The sequence below is a fragment of the Eufriesea mexicana genome, unplaced genomic scaffold, assembly GCF_001483705.2.
Source record: "Eufriesea mexicana isolate 0111107269 unplaced genomic scaffold, ASM148370v2 scaffold1801, whole genome shotgun sequence".
NCBI classification, from domain to species: domain Eukaryota; kingdom Metazoa; phylum Arthropoda; class Insecta; order Hymenoptera; family Apidae; genus Eufriesea; species Eufriesea mexicana.
Window position 1 is genome coordinate 776,315 of NW_016909918.1, and position 12,374 is coordinate 788,688.

The 12,374-nt window shown below is 34.2% G+C and overlaps 1 protein-coding gene across 1 annotated transcript in view; it reads right to left on the reverse strand.

Annotated features, from left to right (window-relative positions):
- Nucleotides 1-603: 603 nt before the first annotated feature.
- Nucleotides 604-12,374, reverse strand: part of LOC108549035 (uncharacterized) — an 88,772-nt gene continuing 77,001 nt past the window's right edge. The window contains exons 3-5 of the mRNA XM_017902246.1: nt 9,925-10,217; nt 708-892; nt 604-627 (exon numbers count right to left, since the gene is read on the reverse strand). Of these exons, the coding sequence (XP_017757735.1) occupies nt 604-627; nt 708-892; nt 9,925-10,217 (502 nt within the window). The remainder of the gene's footprint in view (nt 628-707; nt 893-9,924; nt 10,218-12,374) is intronic.

A 12,374-nucleotide genomic window follows, 5' to 3' on the forward strand; every position in this document is an offset into this window, starting at 1 on the left:
TAACAAGTGCTCCGCTCGAGTACATCGAGTCAACTATTGCACTTAATAAACCTCTCCCTTGGAAACAGAATATTTGGAGTGGTATCCACTCTAAACCTGATATCCATTCCCTACAGTTGCATACGAGGTTTGAAAGACAAGTCCTGTCGTTGAGAGTCGGGGACAGTGCTTTACAGAGTTTGAAGATTGACGTGCGAGTGTGAGTTGCGTGATCATAGTTCAGTTATTAGTCTAATCTTTTAGTTTGTACTTTACTCCTAAGTCTCTGTAGCTCGTAATAAAAATATATTGGAATTAAACAACATCTTTTATTCCCCATATTCGCCGATCAAAGTATATCCTCTATATATATTCAACCAATCCCCAAAGTTTGCGCATACCCAACAGCCAAACTACTCCTAACGAAACCAAGCTCTCAAGATCCAACCAACATCGCTTATCAGTCGATTCGACACCAAAATCAATCGGATCAAAGTAACCACAGGAAAGAAATACAGTGAACTACTCACCATGCTCGAGATAGGTTCAGAGATGTCCCCGTTGGTCAACGGCTCCTCCAAGTGGTGTCCTTGAGGAGGTGGCGTATCTACTAGGAACGGTGACCTAGGTGGTTCCTCGCTCTGCGTTCTGTGTAACGGCTCGTGGTGTTCCGCGTCATCCTTGGCTGCACCAGTCTGACCTCCTAACGGAGTGCCCAGCTGACCTACCTCCGAGTAGCTCTTGGTCAGCTTCCTGCCATTGAACATGCCGTTCGTCTGCGCTCCCTGCGACACCATCTTCACCCGGTGTATAGTCCTGGGGCTCAGGGTGACGGGGACACGGCCACGGAACGAGGCCTGCATCTCCGTCTGGGTCGCCTGGGTTTTCATCGTGCCGCGCTTCGGTGGCTTCTCTGAAACGAAATTCACGCTAAATCGGCGAAATCGACAACTAACGAGCGTCCGGGTCGACGGGAAAGCCGTTTCGAACTTGATTCTCGAGGGGGTGGGGTTGAAGGAAAAGTTGAGGCTGGGAGGAATAACGAGAAGCGAGGAACGAGATCCTAGGGGTGGCAGACGTGACAGAAAGAATGGCGGAGCGGGTTGGAGGGGGAGGGGTTAGGCAAAGGGTAAATCTCTTTAGCTTCGTTCGACCTGACTGCTGCGTTTTTCTTCCTCTTTTTTTTGAAGGGTGTTTTATTGTGCATGGGTTGAGAAGAAAGAAAGTTGATTTGAGGAGCTGGGTTAGGTGGTCTGCTCTCAGGATGTGGATGAGACATGTTTCAGGTAGATATTATGATAGGTAATATTATCAAGATCGAGATATCGTTGTGATGAAATATTAAAAAGAAAGATAATAAATATTGTAGAAAGTGCAAGTCGTGTGGTGAAATATATATTCATATATATTTATTATTTTATATCATTTATTTTATTTATTTATTGCCACTTATCGATACTGAAATTCACTAAACTGAATAGTTAAAAGTGTACCGATAAGCAATTAAGTTTTTTATGAAATATTGGAATTTCTAAATGAGTTATGTGAGTTATGAGTTTGTGTAAAGTAAATGTTCATTGTACAGCGATTAAAATTTTGTTTAATGATTGCACATAAGATTTAATAAAGAAGATTTATATTTGGGAGGAATATTTTATTCCATACTCAATTTCTAATTTCCTAGAATTAAAATTAAAAACTTTATAATTAGAATTTAAAAATTTTGTATTGTAATTTTGTACCGAAATCAAATAATTGTAGAATTATTTGACTAATGTAGAATTATTTGGTTTTGATACCTCGCACACTGTTACATTACATTAAATTTGATATACTAATTAATATCGATCTTGCAAATTTTATGAAATGGTCACTGAAGCTCACCTCTCGAGTGCAAAGGGTTAATATTTCATTCACCACTAACAACTTCGAGTTTATTAACCCTATGCACTCGAGGGACGTCCTTCAGTCGCCATTTGATAAAATTTCAAAGATCGATACTCATTAATATATCAAATTTAAGATAATGTAATGTAATATAAATAAAATAAAAATGTAAAAATAAAATAAATGTAATGTATTGCGAGGTATCGAAATTAAATAATTCTATGTGTTAATTATTATACGAATTCTTATTTACTGCTCCAAAACATATCGTCAGCTTTATAGCAGAAAATCTTTGAACTCCTTTGAGCTCCTTTTTAGCCCAAAAATCGTCGAGTGCAAAGGGTTAACTAGAAAGGGTTAAATACAGCAATTAAAAAGAAAATTCCGGGACTGACCAATAGAAAAGGTATGGTTGTCCATAAAACAATATTAGATCTGTATCAACGAAGTGGGGTAAAGAATAAAAAAATTAAACTCCAGCTAAAGCGTTCACCCCGTCTATCTTATTCAGCAGACACAGCATCGTCTGGCTACCATTTATCTTAGTCTTTACAACAGCTTTCCATGACAAGAAACTGAAGACCTTTCTACAGTATTCCGACAGTGAAAGCTATGTAGTCCAAAGAAGTTATTACCGAAAAAGCCAAGTGTTTTGGAAAAATAAATTTGCCAAAAAGAAATATCTATATATATTACCCAATAAAATGTTAATAACGCAAAAATACAGCATCCTTAAATTCGCCTGGAAACTTCTCCACGAACTTCTCGAACAACCCAATAAACGCTGGCGATTTATCTTGAGGGAGCTTCTTTATGGGGGTGTGGCTCGACTCGCGGCACGTTTTGTGTACAAAATTTATTTTAAGTACACTATACGTTTTATCGACGCGAGGAAGGTTCGTTCATACAGCGAGAAATATCATGGCAATCAGATATGTACATTGTGCAGAAAAATGGTTGCCAGAATTGCCATTTCTGCTCGACCTAGCTTCTAACGAATTCGGCTTTTTTCTAAAAATTGAAACTGAAATTGGATGGCCTGCGTTTCCGTTTCCTACTCGAGGAACGGAGAATCCCGGAGTCGTCTGAAAGCTTCTGTCAACAGCTAATATACCGGGTAACTGCGAGGTTTTCGCTACTTCGGAGAAAATAAATATGGATACGTTCTCGAGACGGAGTGACCACGATGCAAAATTTCGTTGAGTGAAAGCACACGAATGGATAATAATAGAAACGAAATCGATTGGAATATAAGGGAGTCGATATCTATGGAAATTAGATTATTCCATAATTAACATCACTGAATTTTCATTGAATAATTAATTCGTAGGATTTGAGAATTTTCAAATATTGATCTATTTGTTTAACTAGATGATTCAATTTTAATTTTTCGATGTTGATTAACGTTTAATAAAAGAAAAAATATTAAAAGATAATAGAATAACTAATATATGAATTTTTTATAAAGGAAATCTTATAAATAATTAATTTTGTTTGAAAGAATAAGGCAAAAAAGTGAAAAGATGTTTGGTTATACTGAAATTATTTTTAATTAATCATTCATTATATTCTCTCAACAGGAAAAATTGGGAACATAATACAACAATGAATTTACAACACAATTATTTAATTCTACATACAAAAACAAGAAAGTACTGTTATATTTGAAATTAAAAATTCTGATTTCATTTTTAATGTCCTTTGAACAAATTAAGGAATAAACGGATAATAAATAACAAATTTTCTATACAGGGTGAAAATTTTGTTATATTTAAATTTAAAAAATTGACTTTAAATTACCATTTAATACCTGTCCTCTTAACTATTTATTTTTAAATATTTATTGTATACTAAATCAAATATTTAATGCATATTAAATATGTGTATTAAAAAATGTATATATCCTAATTAAATAATAAAATATAAAATACTTTAATTATAAACATTAATTTAAACTACATATTACACATATTTATTTATAAACAACCCCAATGTAATAAATTATTTTGCAACGAGTGTCAAAGCCAGCAAATTATCTAATAATAGCCAAAATTTATGAAATAAAGTGATTCAAATATGCAATTTTTAATTTTTAGTTAGATTCGATAAATCCATTTTGGCAGTCAATAAATGTGTTAATGATAAAATGACAGCGAAAAGTTTTATGGGGTGGCTCTGGCTCACAATTAGTAGGTTATTATAAATAGTTTGTTTCACGTATTTTTATGAATTGCACTGATTGTACTTATAAACATTCCCAATGTAATAAATTATTTTGCATCGGCCCTTCTTTCCATAAAAAATCAGTATCCACAAATACGTCAACAAATATACCAATTACAAGTTAACCTAACACATAAACTCCATTTTCTCCGCAACCAAAATGCACATAAAAAAATTCCATTTCATCTTCTCGAATTGTGCTTTCAGATAGGATCACGATCATCCGAAACAGCCGCCGGTACAATTTTTCATATCTCCCGCCAATCTTCGCGGATAAATAAATCAACGCGTGATATATGGACATCTGCCGGCCGCGTGATAAATCAAGCAATTCCAGCGCGCTCCGCGAATCTCGTTCCCAGACGTAACACATCCTTGGAGATGCTGTCACGTGTAGACGAATAAGAAACGGATTTCCCTCGGCGTAGAAATTACCCTGGTAACATAATTCACGCCGACGATGTAATTCGACGTTCGTTAGAAATTAATTGAGGAAGCAAAATTAATGCCTGCACCGGCCCTGGCCTCGCGAATCCGATCTAATATCAATGCAACGAAGCAACTGCAGTCGTTATCGTTCTCCACGCGAGTTCAATATCGACTCCCATTCGACCGACTATATTGGCAATTTGTTGGCTAATATTGAACTAACAACCGAACCGAGGGCAACAAGGTGATACAGAATGGAAACGAACTGCAAATCCTTTAAGCGTAGCACCCTCCACGCAGCGTGTACACAGTTGGTAAAAGTGCCGCGTGTTTTACAACAGATGTCTCTGTTGTCGCGTTCTTGGTCACTCCGGTGCGTGTTACGACCGTAACGCTGTGTCGTTTTGAGGTTATGAAGCGGAGTTTCAGTTTATTTACTACGCGAGTCAAGAAATCTACGGTTATGGAAATTCACGTTACGATTAAACAGTGCTATGTTGACTTTTATCTAGTTTTAAATTTCGAATTAAGTTTTTCATGAGATATTGGAGACTTTAAATAAGTTTTAAATGTTTATGCGAAGTAAATGTTCATTGTACAGCGATTGAAATTTTTTTTAATAATTATATATAAAATTTGACAAAGAAAATTTATATTTAGGAAGAATATTTTATTTTATACTGAATTTTTAATATTTTAGAATTAAAATTAAAAGATTTAGAATTAGAATGAAAAAATTTGTATATTTTAGAACACTTATTTAATTGGGATATTAATATTTATTAAGAATGGTGATATTTAATAATATTTTAGGATAATTGTTGTAGACAAATGTTTAAATTCTGCTGGACCAAGTTGCTGATAATATCAAATAAATATGCTCTTTCAAAAATTGATTTCGGGTTCATCAGAGTACGATAGGGTTATATATCAGCCAGCACTGATGTAAATTTAATCAATTTCCTGTAACACGAGATAAAATATGGATGATCGCCTATTTGCAGGTAACCCGTTCACGTTGATCTTTTTTACTCGTTATTTTATAGGAGAAAGATTGGATTCACAGTATTCCACTGCTCTCGTACTCCCGATCATGTTTTCAATATGCAGTAGGTAAGTACTCATATCACGTTACCTTAGGAAAGAGAGATTCACGTTCTGCTAACTTTTCTCGTTGCTGAGCTTCCATATTGTTTTTGCCCTTTATACATATAAAATAATAGAAAATGTATTTCGCATAGGAATTTATGCGTTACATATTTTTCCATTTGTGCTATTACTTTTAATAATTACCAATATCATAAATATTTTAAATAAAATATACTATTTATAATAATTATAAATAGCAATATTGATATTTAAAATAAAATAAAATATCTACAATAATTATTAATTTTGTGAACATTTAAAACAAAATATAAATAATAATTAATATAAGTAAATATTTTATAACACACGTTTATGATAATTTTCCTCTTCCTTTTACATTTGGATCTGTGTTAGAAGAATCGAGTGAAACGAGGAGCAACGTATCAACTTTTATATCTACTGCAGTTCGTGATGAAACAATAGAACAATTTTACTTCGACAGGCTGTTTCTTAATCAGGAATGATTGATGAAGTGTCATTGGAAAAGCGTCGGACTTTTTCTTTTTGAGGACTTCTATTCTCAGTGTATTAGGAGCAAGCATCTTCAAGAGAACAAAGCTCGTGCTTACGTCATGGTATATCGGATTTCTCATAATTATTAATAAACGAAAGGCAAGTTCTTTATTTTCTAGAAAACCTTTGTTACACGGAAGACATGAAGTTCTATAAAATATAGGACAGTTTCATTTTTAATTACGAAAGACTGGAGGATAAAAGAAAGAAAGATTTATGCTCTGTAAAATTTCTATTTTTAAAAACGTAAGAGCCACGTGGAATGTATAAACTGGATTAAAAGAGTGGTCCTGCCCGTTGATCTAATTTATAATTTATAATATAAATTACAATGAAATAAACCTGTGCATAAAAATTACCTGTATTGCAAAATAGAAATAAAATTGATAATTAATTTTTACATTGATTTTAATCTCAAATGTATAACTGGCAATTACGTTATCCGATAGAAAAATAAATTTAGTAAATTTCTTCTGTTTTTCCAGCAATAAATTTATAGTAATAAATAAGACGTGTTTTCTGTCAATATTTCCATATTGACAAAATTATGGAATTTATTAGTATTCTGATACTGATAATAAAAATATATCACCAGTTACATGGGAATGATAATTAAATACACTGTACAACAAATTTTAACTTTTTCCCTAATCTCTAATATTCATTAGGTGATTATATACTCTTATATGTTCTTTTATACTAATCGCAAAATTATAAGAAATTTCTATAAATCACTGATAATGTGAAACAGTTTCGTCATTCAATATATAAATACGAATGACTGTTAAATAAAACTTCATTTTTTCGTTAATGATGAAATTTCAGCTCACGAAGCTTTATTGAAGAATCTGCAGTTCTAAAAATGTCTTCCATTAATTCCACCCCCGTTATTAATTGAAATACCAATCACACGAAGTCCGAAGCCTTAATTGCGGGCACCTTAAATACCGTGGAACTTTTCGCTCGGTGATGTAACGCGTGGCTTTGGGGGAAAAAGAATTTCAAGCGAGCTGTCCTATTGAAACATTTCCTCTAAAGGGTGCTTTCGGACCGATGTACAGCTTTAGTTTTTAAGTTACATCAGAGAGCCTATCTGGTTACGTGGGCAAACATGTACGTGCTTTTGAAGGACCTGGCTTATACACTTCGTGGGAAAATGAGTCGAGGGTAAATCGTGAAAAGTGTGAACGCGTGAAAATTGACCTGCGAGATAGAGACTTGGACAAATCAGACGAGATTTCAACGAGACATTCATGAGGCACGTTATATTCTTCCACGGAAAGTTTTCTGTTTTTAACATTAACCCTTTGCACTCGAGAGGCGCTCTTCAGTCGTCATTTGATCAAATTTCGAAGCTCGATGTTTATTAACACTTTAACACGTTGAATGCCATGGGGGTCACCGGTGACCAGCACTCAAGTCGACGGTGGCGCCACGGCGGCCACCGGTGACCGGCGCACGCCCAGATTAACAGAAATATATGTAAAATCGGGTTGGATGGATCGGCTAAAATAGCGTTGTTTTACTCCTTGATAGAATAAAATAAGCTTATACGTAGATTGACGGCTATGAAGCAAGAGAGATTCGCTATGGGCACGTTCGACTTTGACTTCTTACTCGCATACTAACACACTCTTTCAAGACTACCAAAGACTCCTGGAGACTACCTCGTCCGCGCCCTTGCACCGTTATTTAAAGCATTCATTCTGTCCTTTTCCATATCCAGGCTTTCCTTTCCAATCATGTCCCTTTTCCTCGCAATCTCGGTGGGCCAGGTACTTTAACCACTCCGGACGCATCCCTAAAATTTCACTCGACTCTAACATAAATATTCTTTGCAATCAATCCTCTTGCACACGGTCACTTTCATTCTAAGCCCAGGCACATTTGACATTCTTTCAGGGCCGTACTTATTCCAATCCCACATATATGCAGGATATTTTTAGACATTGTCAGGACACGATGTTCGAAGTGTTCCTATAGGGAAATTTTATTCTATCCTAATTTTATCCCATACGGAAACTAAAATAGGGAAAATTCGCCAGGTGTAGAGGTCCCGTTAGAGTGTGGCGATCAAATGAGTCTTAGGAGGTCGGGGCTAGGCCAGGTGAGGAAGCCTTGCGCAACCCCGGCTTTCCCCATTGTAAACTGAGGGTGACGCGTCCGCGGTCACCTCTCGGGAAGGGTCCCCGCGAGGGTGACCCTTCGGAGAGCCTATCCTGAAAGGAGGAATCCCTTCTACCCCAGAGCGTTGCGCGGACGGAGTTTCCTCCTCCTTCGGGGCAGGCCCTTGCCTTCCAGACGGGCTTAAAAGGGCCCGCTCTGGAAAGTAGAGTTAACCCTTTCGGTACTACTGCCGCCCAATGGCGGCGGCCATGAAACGTTCTTCGGGTACTACCGTCGCCTATTGGCGGCATCCACGAAACGTCACCGATGACTGTCGCGAATCGAATGAAAAGTTTAGTGTCAATCACGCTCGAGGTTTTTATAAATACCGCAAAACACGTTTTCCTGGCCTCCAGTGCAACCACTCTTGTGGAAAACTTCCTCGTACCACGAATGTATAACCACGGCCAGCTCCTCCGTACCGAAAGGGTTAAAGAGTGTGAGAGTTTGTTTAGAGTTGCGAGTTAGTGTGTAAGGAATTGTCATAAAGTTTCGAGTAAGGGTTGTTGCCAAGAGTTGCGTAGCTTTACTGTTACATGTGTTTAGAGATGGTTTTATTCGAGAAAATAAAAGAAAAGAAATGTATCGATTAATTTTATCAATTAAGGATTATTGATCAAGGAATACGGTTACTAATGATCAGTTGTTAGCCACGAGTTGCCAATTGAAATAACAAATACCAATTATTCACTATTAGACATCGATTACCAATTATTTCCTATAAATTCTCTATTAACAAGCATTAACTAATTATCTATCCTCTGTGGTTATTGACCAGTATTAATTATGCATAATGAATTTTCCTCTTAAATTTTATAAATAGGATTACTTCCTAAATCTCCATATCGTTTACAATATCATGAAATGAGAAAAAATAAACTAGTTGATAAATTTAAATTAAATTTCCGTCAATTAATTTTTAAATTCCGATAAAATTCATAATATGAATGAATCTAACCTTAATTCAAAACATAGGAGGAATACCGAGGAGAAAAAGTTTATTTTCGTTACATTCACCTCAAGAAAAAGAATTAAGCTTGCAAAGCATAGTCTAGCAAATAAAGCCACACACACACACACACACACACACATCAGAGGGCCTATCTGTGGTAATGGTTACATAGATTTTTAAATATGTATGTGTTGGGATGATTGGAACAACTATGCATGGGATGGAAATACCTAATGAATTTAGGTTATTATGATAAATGAGTATGCATGTAATGATTGAGGTGTTGTGTGAATTGTGTATGTTAATGTAATGTATGAAAGAAGAAAGAAAAAAAGGAGTGTGATTTGGCATGAGTCAGTTGCAATTGAGTTTCAATAGTGAAAAGAAGTCTGAGCATGTGATTGTGATAAATTAATTATATTTCAACCTAATATTTGTGTTTCATAATCGTTGTAATTAAATAAATAATTGTTCTTATTGTTATTAAATTTAATCCACCACTAACACTATCTACGCACACGTACATATATGCTACGTGAATATATTACACGAAATAAATTAATTTATGACCAATTATGATAATCCGCGGTATTAAGTGGTGTATTTGCACGACAAAAGGTACTCACCGAGGACAATAACTCGGGGCTCGTTAGCACTGTAAGGATGCATCAAGGGTAAGGTCGCAGGAAGCATGGCGTTCTGCATCGTTGGCTGCGAATCTATAAGGCGTTCCTGGTTTTGTGGTCTTGGAGGACTCCTGCTTCTTGGAACGTCGAAGGAAGTGAGAGTGTGAGACCTCGCGAAGCTCACGTGCTTCGTCTTCGGGGCCTGAACGGTGGGTGGTGGGGGTATTGGGGGCAGCACCGGCCGTGGGCCCTCCAATTTCGTCAATTCCTCGTCCTCGGGAAGCCACGTATACCTGCAATTAAATATAATTACAAAATAACGAGGGAAAATGCATAAACATAAATTTTAAGAAATTTCATTTTAAGGAAAACGAATGTAGCATAAAATATAAATTTCAAGGAATATTGGGAAAAACGAAAGTAATGTAAAATATAAATTAAGGGAGCTTTGATGGAGCAAAAATGAATGAAGTATAAAATATGAACTTTAAAGAATTTCGTAAAAACTGAACAAAATATATAAGGAATATTTTAATCTTGGTTTTCTTATTAATTATAATTATATGTATGTATACAATAATATGTATGGTGATTAAAAAAGACCATGAGTGTCAAAGTCACCAAATTAAAGATTAATAATAGTAATTAATAATAATAGTAATAATAAGAGTCAATTAATAATAATAATTAATAATAGTCAAGATTTATGAAGTAAAATGATTCAAATATGTAATTTTTAATTTTTAGTTAGATTCGACAAATCCATTTTGGCAGACAATGAATGTGTTAATAATAAAATGACAATAAAAAATTTTATAGGGTGGTCCTGGCTTACAATTAGTAGTATAAATTAGTATTATAAATAGTTTGTTTCACGTATTCTTTATTCCTCTGTTTTTATGAATTGTACTGATTCTATACGTTGGGAAGTGTTTTTTTATTTTTAAAACAGGATGGGTTGTTCGTTGCTCGAATTTATGTGAAACCGAATGCACGAGAGAATTATTCATATTAGTGCAAATGTATGCCACATTGTATCACATTTGACTCGGTCGAAATATCGGGGATATGCGAAAGCAGCTTAAATAAAATTTTCGGTTTGACCGATGCATTTTTGTGTGGGTAACAAAGGGATACTAAAAATATCAGAATTTTATAGTTATATGGGAGAAGGGTAGTTAAACGTTTATTGATTTCCCGGAGGTATAAAAAGGTACTTTTCAAGCATGTCTCGATTATTCCATTACTTCAAAAAAATAGTTATTAAATATTTAATAAAATTATTAAACATTTTTTGAATGTTTTTATATGCGTCAAAATAAAAAACACATATATGACTGCAATTAACAAAGCATAAATATATGAATGCAATTATTTAATTAATAAAGTTATTTATACGAATATATATCATACGCTGCAGAGAACAAATTTTTATTCAAAAATAACCAAATAGGATATCATAATATAGAATCAATATCATAATATAGAATAATCATAATATAGAATAATTATAGAATAATTATAATTATATGAATTGATTAAATATCATAATATAGAATAATTTGTTTTAATTTATAAAATGATATAAATGATATTATATAGTATCATAATCACAAAAATAATTTCAATTTCAAATATTACTACTCCCACAAATATACATTATATACATGTCAACTATAAAATGAATTATACGTGTATTTCATATCATAATTTTCTAAATGTTATTTAAATTATCATTTTAACTGATAATGTTATTGTTTGTAAAAATACCTTTGTTTTCGTTCCAAAGTTTGTTCTCTCTGCACGCATTATTCCCTTGGAATTAGAGCAAACCAGTTCTCTCATTACGTTAATTTAGATACAAAATATACGAGCTGAGAGTTGAAAAAGGAAAATAATAATATGCTCATAATATTCAAATAGGTAAGTTGTACATTTAAAATGTGCAATACGATAATAAACAACATTATTATAACAACCACATGCGATACACACTAAGCAAATTAGGATCCCCATCTGCTTCTGTTGTCAAAATGGCTTACGTCTGTCGATTATACAGCTCAACAATCGATATCCTCCACGTGATATCGTTCGTACGCAAAATATGTATTATAAACTTAAGTACCGAATAAATATCAGAACATTAACTGATCCAATTAAGCTTCCTTTATCATGAACCTCCTTCTAAACGTTATAAAATTATCACACTCTTCCGCTTTCAAACATAACCTAAAAAACAAGTAAACCACTTTTTTAAAATGCAATTCAACCCAAATAAAATTTAAATCTTGCTGAACCCTCTTTCAAACGTTATAAAATTATCACACTCTTCCGCTTTCAAACATGACCTAAAAAACAAGTAAATCACTTTTTTAGAATGTAATTCAACCCAAACTAAATTTAAATTTTATTGAATCCTCCCCCAAACCTTATGAAATTATCACACTCTT